Raw genomic sequence first — 14,930 nt, 5'->3', positions numbered from 1 at the left:
TCCAGCACTCTGCGTCACACATAGCCTTCATCACTCTAACAACCTGGCAATCTCTTCTCCTTACAAAGACATGGTCTATTAAATGTCAAACATGCTACAGGGAAATATGCCATTTGGTTGGGGATAGGCCCAACAAGGGTGCACCCATGCAATTTTATTGCATTTGGGCAAATGGAAGACAAATGCTGGTGGTGAGATCATGAGATGCACAAGTCTTCAGTAGTAAGTGGCTGTTACTACTGCTGTTTCTGACTCCATTCCTCCCAAGGACTCCCCGCCATATCTGATAGTCTGTACCTACCCTGGCATTAAAGTCACCCAACATTACAAACTTATCTTCATTCATCACATTGATGTTGAGGGTCTCCAGGCTCTCATAAAACTTTTCTTTGACCTTATCAGGGTTCATCATAGTAGAAGCATATGCACTGGTGATGGTGGTACAAGCACTTTCCTGTAGTGGAATGCTATTATAACAGGCAGTACAATGAATAGAATGCTGAACCTGGAGTCAGGAAGACCTGATTTCAAATCCTGCCTCATACATTTACTTAGCTATCACTTAGTTGCTATCTGCCTCAGTTTCCTCATCTGTAAAATAGTCATAAAGTAGCACCAACCTCCCAGTGTTTATGAGGATGAAATGAGATGATATTTTTATGGCATTTTTAAAGCACTTTGAAAACCTTTAAAGTGCTATATAAATGTTGTCATCGTGATTACCAATGAGGGTAAGGAGGCCTGGGAAAGACACATCATTTGTCCAATGCAACACAGCCTGCAAATAAAGAAACTGAGGAAAGGCAGCTGGTACATACTTAGGAAATGCCTTGGAATCTGGGCTCTGACATTAATGTGTGTATGACTTTGGGCAAGGCCCTTCAGTCTCTCAGAGACCTAGTTTCTTCATCTGTGAACAGAGTCAATGTTACTGGTATTACTTGCTGCCCCCAAGGAAGACTGTGGGCGAAGCCTTTTGTGAATGGTAAAAGAAATGTGAATAAAAAGCAGGTCGGGGAGTCAAACCCAGGTCTTCTTATTAGTGCTCTTTTGTCTAGACCTGCTGTTTTGGAATAGTCTGGCTTCCATCCAGCCTTGTGGCCTCTGTCCAGATCTTTGACTCTGGCCACCTGCCGAAGCCTAGGGACCCCTTCCCAGAATCATGTTTTTAAAAAAGAAAATGGAACACATAGGATGAAAAAGGAAACCAGTTACATTGAAATAAAGATGTGATTATTTTCTTGGTCTAAGGTCTAGGTTGGAAGAGGAATGAAGCAGGAGGTGAAGTATTGGTCCATTCTACCTGGTGTTCTGGTGTGTAGCCTTAACTGCTTTTCTACCCATTGCTGGGGATTTGGTGAGAAAGCTTCTTGAACTAAAAATACAGAGAGATGAAGAGGAAGGTGTTGGAATGGGATTACCCAGGATTTGTGCAATGTTGCTTATACAGAGAATGGAAACTCCTTGAGGGTAGAGTCTTTCACTTTTGTCTTTGTTTTCCCACAGTGCCTTGACAGAATTAGATGACTGATTGATTGAATGATCAGTCCATTGATAAGATAAGCTTTTGTATGAGGGAAAAACATCTAAGTCCTGGACTCTGGAATCTGAGTGTTGTCTGGACCAATGTCTTCACCAGCAAAAGGAGAAGGTTACATTAAGAGATCTCTAAGGTTCTACATCAATGATCCTACAGCATGGAGAGAAACCTTATTTGAGTCACCTTGGAGAGCACCCTGGTTTATAGGGAATGATGTAGCTGATAAAGCAAGCAATGTGTGAATGCCCAAAGACTGACTGAGTAGCTCCTGGAGCACCATTGCCTGCCTCAGTGATGTCACCTAGGGTTTTTGCTCCTTGGGTCATTATTGGTTTCGTGTCTGGGACTCACATACCTTCACTAGTGACTCCAGGAAGGGGAACAGTTTTTTCGGAGGACTTTTAGTGTGCTTCACTGATGCAACAGGAGCCAAACCAAAAAACATCTTGATTCTCTGAGACAGCTTTGGATTCGTGGAGAATGATACAAAAGCTGGAAGAGAACAAGAGACTCATGGTTGGGCTGTTCTTGGTTAAGGTTAAAGTCATCCTGCCCAATAAAAGGCAAACCCAAAGGTAGCAAGGATAAGAACTCCAGAGAGAAGAGGGGAACCACCTGGTGAAGCCTAGGGACCTTTTCCTAGAATCAGGTTTTTAAATACATAAAATAGAATCTATAGGATGACAAAGGGAACCAGTTATGTTGAAATAAAGATGGGATTTTTTCCCAACCAAGTTCACAGACCTCCTGCAATCCATCCACAAGGACCCCAAGTTAAGAATCCCTGGCCTAGAGGAAAATGAGTCTCAGAGAGGGAAAGCAACTTGCTAGGTGTCACACAGCTTTTGATAAACTGAGTTGGAATCACTAATAATAGAAAAGGGGAAAGAAAGGTGGAGTTCAAGTTTTATTTCTGAGTAATCTCCATAGGGGAAGGAGGATTCAAAAAGAGATGGAAGATTTGTTTATGGGTCTTTGAGGTCACCTGAACTTTTTTTTATAATTCCAAGGGAGTGAAAAGGTTTAATCAGCTGCTGCTACTGGAGCCCCTGTGAATGGCTGAATGATCTAGAATCAAAGAGAATTTCCCAGCCTGCCCTGGAGGGCTAGACCATAGTCTGAGGCTGCAGTCCCATCACTGCCAGCTGGGCCTTTGGGGCCCATTCTTACTGGGTTAAAGACATTTTTCAGTTTTCAATTAGCTACATCTGTTAGAATAAAGATTCTAAGTTATATTAGGGAAATGGCCCCAATTTAGCTTAGGGAAAGGGATCAGCCTGCAAACCATCAGTTATATATACTGAGACAATCTCAGACATCTGGGCCCAGGAGATTGGTGAGGTCTCCATGGTAAATAACAGGCCAGTATGTCTCTGTGGACACCTCAGAGATGAAAGGGAGTCTCACGGCCCCCCTTATATAACCTGTATATGAATAAGAATTCCTTCTATAGTTATCCCTTCCATATTGCAACTTTCCCTGTCGCAGTCTTGGCACAAGAAATTAAATGGGAATTTGGGGGGAGTTTTGCAGATGACACAGATGACACAGATGACACAGATGACACAGATGACACAGAAAAAGTTTAGAAATTCAGAACTGTAAAAAATCTATGTATAGTATTGTATGATGCCAACATACTTTACATTTTAATCCCATGATAATTTAGACTTCTTTTCTGGTATGAAGGGAAGGCCACAAAATGTTAAGCAGACTTTTCAGATGGAGGTGGTGCTGTGCCCCTAACCCCCACAACATGGAAGGGATAACTGTACTTGATACCTGACTAGTGCTCATCTGACCTTTGTTTGAAGACCTCCAGTGAGAGGGAGTCCCCATGGCCTGATGCAGCCCATTGAATAGTTCATAGTTTTAGGAAGAATTGCCTCATATCAAACCAGAGTCTGTCTTTCTGTGAGTTCCTCCCTTGCCTTCTACTTCTTCCCTCCAGGACAAAGAACAAATCTTATCCCATCCATGTGACAACTCTTCAGACACTCCTTTCTTTGAATCTCCAGAACTTAGCACAGTGCCCAGCAGGTAAGAGGCACTTAACAAGTGCTTGTTGACTGGCCTGTGCTTCCTAGGCCTCTTCTTCAGACCCAACATTCCAAAAGTCTTCTCGCAACCTTCTTTCCTAAGGAGAGATTTTGTTTTCTTAAAGGAAAGAAAAAGGGCATTGGTGTGAGAAGCAAGTCTTGACAGAGTTCTGAGGACCTGAGAGAAAACAGCTGCTCAGATGAATATGATGAGAAGCCCTCTGACAGCAGCTCAGAGGAAAGAGCACTGAGCAAGGTGCAGATAGACAAGTACGCATTGTTTTCTGTCACTCATTCACATATCTCTGTTTTCAGTATTTTGAAATTAGAAATTAGAAATCATAAAACTATTTGGGGAATGTGAGGAACTTGTTTATAAGATATAAATGCATATATACATATGTATATATATAATTTATATATTATATAAACTTGGCTTATATTATAACAGATAGGACTGTGGACTCAACCTATGCTGGAAATGAGTCCCAACTCATGAAGAGGCTCCAATTCAAGGTGATTAAATAGAATTTAAAAATGGGAAGACAGAGCAGCCCCCAGAAAAGAGAAGATGATGGAGATTTACACAGAGTGGAGCCTGGTCTCTGGGGCTTGAAAGTAGCCCAGAAGAGAATCAGAAGAGAAGAGCCGTTGTCTCTGGCAGCGATCTCTCTAAAGCCAGACAGTCTCTGTGGTGCTACTGGAAGCTGGTTGGAGGAAGCAGAACCCTCCTGAAGAGCCCCCTAGGTTGTCCAAACTTCTCCCAGACCCCCCTTTTTTGCACCATCTACACTTTGAGAAACTATTGAGGAACAACAAATACTTGAGTGGATCTGTGAGCTGTCCTGATTGGAGGAGAGCTTGGAAACTGCTGGGAACTGATTGGAGAAATCAGAATGTTCTTACTGTATGAAGACACGGTTGAGCTTACCTGTTTACTACCAGTGACAGCCTGAAGTGCCAAGCAGTTTCCTGGCTGTTCCCGCTGCTCTAATCTCTCTCCTCCTCATTTAGGTTTCCTGGCTTCCTTCAGGTCTGAGGGGGCCTTCCCTTTATTTGTTATTCCCAGTTTATCTGGTCTGTACTTGTCTGTGTATAGGAGTTTGTTGTTTTGCATGCTGACTCCTCTATAGTACTGAGATCTCCTTGAGAGCTAGGACTGTCTTTTACCTTTCTCTGTAACCCCAGCACTTAGCACACTGCCTAACATTTGGTAGGCTCTTAATAAATGCTCACTGACTGACTGAGAGGGGAGAATGTTTTCAGGGCTCAGAGAGAAGAAGCTCTCAGGCTGAGGGAACTTTTTGTTACTGAAATTTCACTTTGAGAGTTGATGGGGGTGACACGATGGATTTGTGTATATCGGAAGCACCACGTTCAAGGGCAACACTGCTGGTGTGAGCTGGTAGGGAGCTGCCCCACCCACCAAGCCGAATGCATTTAGAATGGGAGGCTCAGAAGTGAACTGATTACACAAGGTCCATGTAGATGCTGGGGCAGGTTCCAGCTGGCCTCCTCAAACTTCCTTTTGGGGATTGAATCCAGGATTAGCAGTTCCCTGTGCCCAACTCTAACCCCATATAGGAGAGTGCCCAGAGAGGAGAGAAGCTGGCTGCTGCCCAGTGCGCTCACGCACCCAATCAGCCCACACATACCAATGGTGGTACCCTGGGAATGGCCCAGGTAATACAGCTGCTTCTGCCTGGTTTTCTTCACAATGAAATCAATTGTAGCAGGGAGGTCGTAGTTCGCCATTTCATCAAAACTGCCAAAGAAAGAGACATGAAATGGGATGTACATTCTGGCTGGGATGTTTACTTTAAACAAATGTGCATTTGCAGATAGACCTATGGACCCTCTCCACTGAGGCAGATCCCCTGCTCCCTGAAGTCTTAGGAGGTGGATGAGATGGTTAACTCCAAACATCTTCTGGGAACCAGCTATGTAATGGGGGGCCCCTCTTAGCCCAGCGAATCTGCTCCCCAAAGGGCAGATGCACTGTCCTCATGCTCCCCTTCCCCTAACTTTGAGAGCCCAAGGGCACTTCTCCACAATGAGGAGGCATCAGAGAAGCAGAGATGGCAATCTTTAGCTTTGCTGAAACATCATGATTTTTAAAACACTGGCCTCCCAACTTCCCTGGCATCAGGGGCTCCCAGTGAGTAAATCACCTCTGCTGAGCCAGATCAGCAACTGTCCTATTATTTATAGGCATACAGAGGTTTGGTCTTTTGAAAAGAATGTTTTACAAGTCAAAGCCTGTCTTCTCCACTCAACTGAGAGATGAATGCTCAGGGTCACACAGCTAATTTGCAACTAAGGCAGGACTTGAACCCAGGTCTTTCTGATTCTGAGACCAGCTCTCTATGCTCTATGCCAGGCTTCCCCTCCTGGCCACTAAGGTGTTTTCACTTGGGGTCTGGTATCTTCAATATTTTGGATTTCATTGTAACCAGTTGCCTTTGTAACCCTACATATTTTATGTATTTAAAAACATTTTTTTCTGAGGTTTCCATAGTTTTTTGTTTTGTTTTGTTTTGTTTTGTTTTGTTTTGTTTTTGTTTTGTTTTTGGTGTGGTTATGGGAGTTAAGTGACTTGCCCAGGGTCACACAGCTAGGAAGCGTCAAGTGTCTGAGGCCGGATTTGAAGTCCTGAATTCAGAGCACCACCTAGCTGCCCCTCCAGTTTCCCATAGTTTTTGACAGCCTGCAAAAAGGGGTGCATGTGCACAACACAGAAGACGTAAAGAGTCCCTATGTAAAACGTTGGACCTGCTTTTCTAGATGTCCATGCCTATCGACTTCTTAGACATTCAGAACACTACAATGATCCAATTCAAGATGTCCAACTGGATTGTAAGTTCCTTGGGAGAGAGCAGGGACTTCTCATTGATCTTAATAACTTGTCTACTTCCACTAGCCTGGCAAGGGGTTATGCCCAGAGTATTATCTTCCTACTGGGGAATGAGCCTAAAGAACAAGTGAGAGATAGTATTTCTGGACAATAAGAAGCCACCACGGGGGGCAGCTAGATGGCGTAGTGGATAGAGCACCGGCCTGGAGTCAGGAGTACCTGAGTTCAAATCCGGCCTCAGACACTTAACACTTACTAGCTGTGTGACCCTAGGCAAGTCACTTAACTCCAATTGCCTCACTAAAAAAAAAAAAAAAAAAAGCCACCAGACCACAATTTGGGCCAAATCATGGAATGTCCGGAGGTAGGATTTCCCTGTCTTTACCATCGAAGTTTTTCTGGCCAAGTTGACCCAAACACAGAGTGTTTGCTGCTTTCCCTTTGGAGATAAGTAGCATGTGAATGGTTCATATTTGAAGCCCAGGCCCAGGATGCTACAGCCAAAGCCCCATCTCCTTCCTGGATGATGCTAAGCCCTCCACAGGACATGGCCTCCTGGGCTGTGGGAGGAAGGAGTCCAGGGAGGAGTCACTATGCTCACCTCCTGGTGACATTTATTTACTCCCTTACATAGGCTTGGAATGGTTGCCTGTGTGCCCTAGTAGGTCTGGGAAGCCCAGGCATCAACTAGCTCTTGGCAGATCTTTGGAGAGTCTGTGGCTGGCTCTTCTTGGGGAATCCACTGGGTTTTGAGAGCTGCCTCCTGGAAGAGGTCCTCTGGGTGGAGTGGAAAGAAGCCGCTTTGAAGGCAGGGGACTTGAGTTGAAATCTGACCTCTGCCATACCAGCTGTGTGGCTGTGGATGAGTCACTTTCCCTCACTGGGTCTCATTCTCCTCATCTATAATGTAAGGGCTTGGACCAAATCATCTACAAAGTCTCCTTGTCAGCTCCCCACCTGCCCCTGCCTGTTGGGCATCTCCCTGGGGTGTCCCAGGGGCACCACAAGCTTAGCATGGCCAAGGTGTGACTCATTCCATTGCCCTCCCTGGGATGGATCTCCAGGGTAACAGAAAGTCTGTGCCAACATTCCACTCCAGCCTCGTCACCTGTCCTAAATGGAACCTGCTGTTGCTCACAGTCCATAGTGTAGGACCTCACATTCATCCATTCATGGCTGTAGGTGGAAGCAGGTGTAATAAAGTGGCAATTCCTGCCCTGATCCTGAGCTGCTCCCAGTCTAGTCCTACTTCCTGCCTCAATTATCGTGGACTCTGTGGATTTTATATTTGGAAAAGAGAATCTTGAAGGTTCCTTGGGTTCCATTACCCGTGAGGTCCTTCTTCTCTCCTATTCCACACTGAGTCCCCCTCTCGGTCACCCTCATTCTCTCCTCCTTTGCTTCAGGTTCTCATGAAGAACTGGCTCTTCTCCTTACCAAGTTACCTACACTCTGGCTCTCGCCATCTTGATGTGCCCTCTCTCTCATTTTCATTCTCTCCTTACCCACTGACTCCTCCTTTGTCACTTATACACATGCCCTGCTTCTGGTCTCTCTCCTCCTTAAAAATGTACTCACCTGACCCCACTATCTTTTCTCCCTTCCCCAGCCAAACCAACAGCAAAGGTTGCCTGTAATTGTCGTCTCCATAGCCTCACCCCACCACTTACTTCTCAATCCATGAATATTGAATTCATCCTGGAGAAGAGGGGTGTGTGTGTGTGTGTGTGTGTGTGTGTGTGTGTGTGTGTGTGTGTGTGTGTTTCTAGCAGTGACCTCATCACTCAGTCAACAGTATCTCTCCACACCTACCAGCAATCCCTAAACAATAAAGCCTCTGCTAACTCCTCATCCTTCAGAGCCTTTTGTGGGAGAAGCTGGGACTCCCAGATACTAATGGGAGAGCCTGGAATGAAGAAGGACGAGTCAAGGTTTCATTTTTTCCAATTTCAGTAAGGGAGTAGAGCTTATATAAATAAACACCAGAAAGGGCCTTAGAGATCATAACATTCAATTCCATCGTTTGACACTGAAGGAAACTGAGGCTCAGAAAAGAGCTGTGACTGATCCAAGATCACACATGAGTCTGAGAACCCTGGTTCAAACTGAGTCTCCAAATCTAGTGCCGTCCCCAGGCCCCCCACCTACTTAAGCATATTCTTTCATGGGGAAGGGATGCAGGGCCAAGGACCAAGAAAACCAAGGGGAAATCACATGGTGAGTCATTGCCTTGCTACCTGAAAGCCCAGAACTCTTCTGAGTCTGGAGACAAGGACACGTGTCTCCGAGACCAGGTGCTCCCCCGGCTGTTCCCCAGCCACACGTCACAACCAGCATCTGCCAGCACATAGGCCAGGCTGTTTGGGGGCAGGTTGGCAATCCAGTTAAAAGCAGATGCAAACAAACCATGTTGCAAATACACAACGGGACGATGGGGAGCTGTGCAAAAGAAGAGGAACAAAGTCACATGAGCAAGATTCAGACCACCTCCAAGGACCCCCTTAAAACTGATTCCTAAGGATGTAAGACAGACAGACAGAGAGATGGGAGGGAGGAGGAGGGAGGGAGATAGACTGAGGCATGAGAACACTGAGAGAGGCATGAGGGACCTAAGAAGTTCTGGAGTCCAACCCTTTCACTTTATGGAAGCAGGCATAGAGACCCAGAGACACTAAGTGACTTGCTGGGGCACCAGAAGGAAAGGCAGGATTACACCCAGGTCCTCCAACTTCAAAGGCCAAACTCTTCATTGTGCCTTCCTGCCTCCTACTAGAAGGTCCAACCCCAGGTTGTCAGTGGATTTTTTGATTCTTATTTAGACTCCCTGTTTCCAGAGCTAATGGCCAAGCACACAAGCTGAGTCCTAAGCTTGGCAGGACAACAATCCTTTGTGATCACCCTCTGGATGATCTAGCCCTCTGGGCTAGTCACACAATTAACCAGGTGTTCTCTGATCAAAGACCAACCCCGTTCAGTCAAACTTGCCCCATGCTTGCTGCTCCCTCACTGTTAGGGCTACATCACTGAGCAGTCACTAGTATAAGTATTGAGATCTCCCCATGTTACTGGGGGTCCCTCCCAAGGGTGGAGCCCCAGCACAAGTGGTCTATAGCTCCACCTTGCTTGAGAGCCATTTTTCCTCACTTAGAAAATGAACTTCCTCTCTAATTCCTGACACCTATCTCTGGCCTATTCTGTGCATGCTCAGCCATACATAGGTTAGAGACTGACAGGTTCTGGAAAAAGTCCAGTTGACATTTTATCTACAATGTTTCCTCTTGTGTGGTTTGGTAGGAAGCTAGTCTGGAGTCAAAATGACTTGGGTTCAAGTAAGTCTTGCCTGTCTTGTACAGATTGTATGACTTTGGGGAAGTCATGTGACCTCTCAGTGACCACGGCCACTCCCCCAAGGATCTCTGTTAAACAGAGGGTGACAATCTGCATTGACAGAGGGGCTTTCTTCATCAGGAATCTTAGGTCCAGTTCCATTTATAAATGAGACAGCTGAAGGGGCAGCTAGGTGGCTCAGTGGATAAAGCACCGGCCTTGGATTCAGGAGTACCTGAGTTCAAATCCTGCCTCAGACACTTGATACTTACTAGCTGTGTGACCCTGGGCAAGTCACTTAACCCCCATACCCCCGCAAACCACCCCCCAAAAAAATATAAATGAGACAGCTGACGTTCAGAGTGTAAGGGACTTGTCCAAGGTTACGAAGTTTCAGCTGGTTTTTGAACCTTGATCTCCACTCCAGGTTTAATATCTTTCCCCATAACTCTCTAACACTTGAATCATTTCAAGGCAGTTGGTCACTTTAGTTTCAGATCTCATCATGTTTTAAATTTCAAAATGAATTTTTTTTTGGGGGGGTGAGGCAATTGGGGTTAAGTGACTTGCCCAGGGTCACACAGCTAGTAAGTGTTAAGTATCAGAGGCCAGATTTGAACTCCAGGTCCTCCTGAATCCAGGGCGGTACTCTATCCATCTAGCTATCCCCCAAAATGAAATTTAAAACATCTAGGTGTTGGAAGGGAAGTCAGAAGCATCTGAAGTAACTTCAGCCTAGGTCAGAAATTCCTGGGCTTACAACTAGGCTGGGAAATTCATTCCTTCAGCTTTGAAACTGGGGGCTTGAGCTGTCCTGATTAGTGAGGAAATGACTCCAAATGTCCTGCTTCCCATCCACCCACCCACCCACCTACCCCTGGGTATCTTACCACCTTTCCTCATCTACTCATGTTTTCTTCCCTCCCACCCCAGCCTCATCTTCCACCTCTTGCTCCAGAAACAGTAATTCAACTAACACCACCATTGCTTCAGGGAAGGGTGTGACAACTGAATACCTTATGGTTCCACTCACCATCTTTGGGACTCCCCAGCCCCAAACTCCTTACTTTGCCACCCTTTCCATAAAAGTTTGTTCTCTTATATTGAAATGTAAGCTCTTTGTGAGTGCAGACTATCTTCTTTTTTATATCTCAGGAACCCAGCCCAGTATCACCTCACTTCATAGATTCTTAATAAATGCTTTTGTATTCCTTCCTCCCTCCCTCCCTCCCTTCCTTCCTTCTTTCCTTCCTTCCTTCTTCCCTCCCTCTCTCCTTCCCTCCCTCCCTCCCTTCCTCCTTCCTTCCCTTCCTCCCTCCCTTCCTTCCTTCTTCCCTCCCTCCCTCCCTTCCTTCCATTCATTCACCAGTGTTCCTTTAGCTTTTGCTTGAAGACCTCCAATGAGAAAGGAACCCATTCTCTTCCAAGCCCATCCCATTTTTAACAGCTCCTTAAGTTAAGAAATTTTCCTGACTCAAGCCCAAATGTGTCTTCACCCATTGGTCCCTTCTCTGCTCTTGAAGACCAAGCAGCACTAGTCAAATCTCTCCTTCCATGACTTCCCTTTCCATACTTGAGAACAGCTGTCAGGTCTCCCCTGAGCCTTCTCTTACCCAGGCCAAGCTCCTGAAATTCCGTTAGTCAATTCTTGTGTGAATTTCAGGTTTCTTCCTTTCTTGGTTTCCCTCTTGCTGGTGCTGTCCAGCTCCTCAATGTCCTTCCTAAATGAGGCTGCGTCCACACCTGGACCCCACCTTCTAGATGCTGAGTTCCCAGGGCTAAGACATCAGGTCTACGACCCCTGCCCCCCAACCCTAGCCACTCTTCCTCTCTCTCAGGTGCACCCTGACAGTCCAGGAGGTCTGTGGCGGTCAGATCACAGGTTGTCGTGCCAGGTTGGGGTTCAAACTAATTTATTTTCAGACGGACTTTAGTACACCCATATCCTTCTCATCTTGTCCTTTGAAGCTAATGTTTTACATTTACCTCAGTTCATTTCATTGGTTAGAATTAGGCACCATGTCCTAGCTTGTCAAGACCCTTTTAGATCTTGACTTCTTATCCAGCGTGTTAGCGTTCTCTCTGCTAAAGCTATTATCTGAAAATAGGATGTGTGCCAAGTCATTGACATACTTAGCATTGGGCCCAGCATAGATCCCTAAGGAACTCCACTAGAGACCTCCTTCCAAATACCTCTTCCTGCTCTTACCGATTTCTGAACATCCTTTCCCATGAGGAATCCTGTAAAGGTCCAGAATATAACCATCTTCCGTCACAATGGTCATATTGTTCATTGGGGTAGCCCCAGTAAGAAATAGTCTGGCTCTGTATGGAAAGAAGACATTTTTATTGGTCTCATGGGCTGTGGAAGCCTAGTGCAACCTGTGAATCTTGTCAATGTGGCTGTGTTCATTCTCTGTCCATCTCTATGGAACATGAGTGTGCAGTATGAGCCCCAGGAGTTCTCTGCTCACTGGAGGTACTGGAAGCAAGGGGAGGAATGGGGTAGCACTGGGTGAGAGAGGAGAGAAGGATAAGCCAGGAGGACATTCTTGGAGACTTGAAGGGCCTGGGAGAGGAATAATAGGAGGTACATAAGACAGTCATCTTAGGTATCTAAGATAATAAGATATCATACCTAAGATAATGGGAATACCTTTCATTTTATGGGACCCAGGCAGAAGGAATAATCTCTCCCTTGTTATAGGGGCACCCTGGGTGGCACAGTGGATAGAGCATTAGGCCTGGAGTTAAGAAGATTCATCTCCTAAGTTTCAAATCTTGCTTCAGACACTTACTAGCTGTGTGACCCTGGGCAAGTCACTTCATTCGCTTCAGTTTGCTTATCTGTAAAATGAGCTGAAAAAAGGAAATGGCCAATCACTCCATCATCTTTGCCAAGAAAACCACAAAGGGGATCACAAAATGTTGGACACAGCTGAAATGACTCAGCAACAACAAAATAGATGAGGAGTTTGAGGATCGAGTGATGACTTGTCCAGGGGCACAGAGTGGCTAACAAATGTCAGATCTGGGGTGAAGTGATTCTATAAGAATAAGGTCATTCCTACTCTGTCTGCGGTTCAAGCCATCACAGTTATGATGGCATTTAGGGTCTCCCTCAGTGAATAGCAAATTGTGGATCCCACCCTGACATCATTTTCCCAGCACCCCATGTGCTGTGTAGGTGAATGAAAATTCCCCAATACCATGGCTTACAAGATTCATTCTAGCTTCTGGATTCTTGGGGATTCTGTTTTTCATCTTGTAACCATTTGCTGTTCCAATAATGAGCATCCAACAGGCAATGACTAGAAGACGCTGCATTTGGAATCTGCATGAAACAAAAGCAGAGGGTGTGGGCACAGCTAGGTGGTGCAGTGGATAAAGCACGGGCCCTGGATTCAGGAGGACCTGAGTTCAAATCCAACCTCAGATACTCGATACTTACTAGCTGTGTGACCCTGGGCAAGTCACTTAACCCTCATTGCCCTGCAAAAACAAAACAACAACAACAACAACAACAACAACAACAATAATAATAAAATAAAATTTTTAAAAAGCAGAGGATGAGTGATGCTGTGGAAACCAAAGGGGAACCTTTTCCTTTATAAGAACATCATCCCTAGTAATGTAGCTCTGAGTGAGTCTCAGCTGCCAATGGGGCTCAAAGCCATGGGGACAGGGGGCAACTGGTGGTGCAATGGATAAAGTACCAGCCCTGGATTCAGGAGGACCTGAGTTCAAATCTGGCCTCAGACACGTGACCCTGGGAAGGCACTTAACCCTCATTGCCCCACAAAAACAAAGAAACAACAAAAACAAAGCCATGGGGTTGTGGATGAATAACTAGTGTCTTGAGCTAAGACAAGTATGAACACAGGTGGGATTAAAACCTAGATGTTACAAATTGTGGGGTTTTTAAGTATAAGATTGAAAATTATGAAACAAGGCCTACAACTGGTATGGCTTCATCATTAAATCCATGTGACATACATGTTACACACACACACATACACACACACACACACACACGTGACAGAATGTCCATCCTGTAGCACCAAAATTAATTACACTGAAAGATAATGTGAGCTAGTGGATAGAGCCCTGACACGAAGAGTCATGAATACCTGAGGTTCCAAATCCTGTCGCAGATACTGGCTAGCTCGGTGTCTCCGGCAGTCTGGTTCATGTCCTTCTCCCTCCTATAAATGAGGGTGGTCCAGAAGGCCTCTAAGGTCTCTTGAAGCTCTAGACAAAGCAGGGTGCTTGTGGGGAAGCCACCTTCCTGCTGAGACGCTGGGGAGTCTCCCTCCACCGCTGCTCTTCTAGCTAGCTGGTAAAGAAAAAAAAGTGTGGTGGACTATGGAAAAGTGGTCATGTCTGCAGGGGGCACCTATGGATCATTAATGAGGTGAGCATCACAGATAAATGCCTCCACACTGAAGCTGCTATTTCTAGCTCAGCTGCACCCAGTTTGGTTCCTTATCTATGGAGGCTCATCTCAAATACGTGGGAAGATCTAACTTGGTGGGTTGGTGAGTCTGGATGTTATAGCAGCACCTGGGGCCCTCCTGCCTGTGATGGCTCATGCCATACCGCATGTGTGACCTTGGGCAAGTGACTTCCCCAGGCTAGCCCTGATCTTCCTCACCAAGACTGCTCAAGCGATGTCTTTTGTGTGAAGGGCCCTCCCTTCCAAGCTGGGTCCCACTCCCTTTGTATCTGTACTGTGCACACATAGGTATTGTAGGTGTGTTCTCCCCCATTAAAATGGAAGCTCCCCAAGAGGTAGACTGTTGAACTTTAAAAAAAGAAAAGAAAAAGAAATCCCAGGCTGTGTGATCCTGGGCAAGTCACTTAACTTCGCTTATCTCACCAGAAACAAAAAAATCTAGCCTGAAGCCTGGTACATGGTAGATATGTAATGAATGCCAGTTGATTGATGGACTGAGTAATCTGACATCATGGGATTTGACTAGTACTTAGCCTGGACTTGGTCTACTATTAGTAAAAATAATAATAGAAGACATTCACATGAGGCTTTTAGGTTCTCGAAACACTTGACATCTTGTATTTGATCATCACAGCAACACTGGAAGATAGGTGCTCTTGTTATCCTCATTTACAGATGAAAAAACTGAAGCTGAGTACTGTTAAATGACTTCCT

At 45.5% G+C, this 14,930-nt stretch overlaps 1 protein-coding gene across 1 annotated transcript in view; it reads right to left on the bottom strand.

The window, feature by feature from the left end:
* LOC122738178 (lipase member K-like) overlaps positions 1–14,930 on the bottom strand; it is a 49,720-nt gene that overhangs the window by 20,258 nt on the left and 14,532 nt on the right. Inside the window, 7 exon segments of the mRNA XM_043980245.1 lie at positions 1,896–2,032; positions 5,235–5,344; positions 8,671–8,872; positions 11,970–12,039; positions 12,041–12,085; positions 12,980–13,094; positions 13,891–14,096. Of these exon segments, the coding sequence (XP_043836180.1) occupies positions 1,896–2,032; positions 5,235–5,344; positions 8,671–8,872; positions 11,970–12,039; positions 12,041–12,085; positions 12,980–13,094; positions 13,891–14,096 (885 nt within the window).

This window comes from Dromiciops gliroides, chromosome 2, assembly GCF_019393635.1.
Source record: "Dromiciops gliroides isolate mDroGli1 chromosome 2, mDroGli1.pri, whole genome shotgun sequence".
Lineage (NCBI taxonomy): Eukaryota > Metazoa > Chordata > Mammalia > Microbiotheria > Microbiotheriidae > Dromiciops > Dromiciops gliroides.
This window is presented reverse-complemented; position numbering and strand designations above follow the sequence as displayed.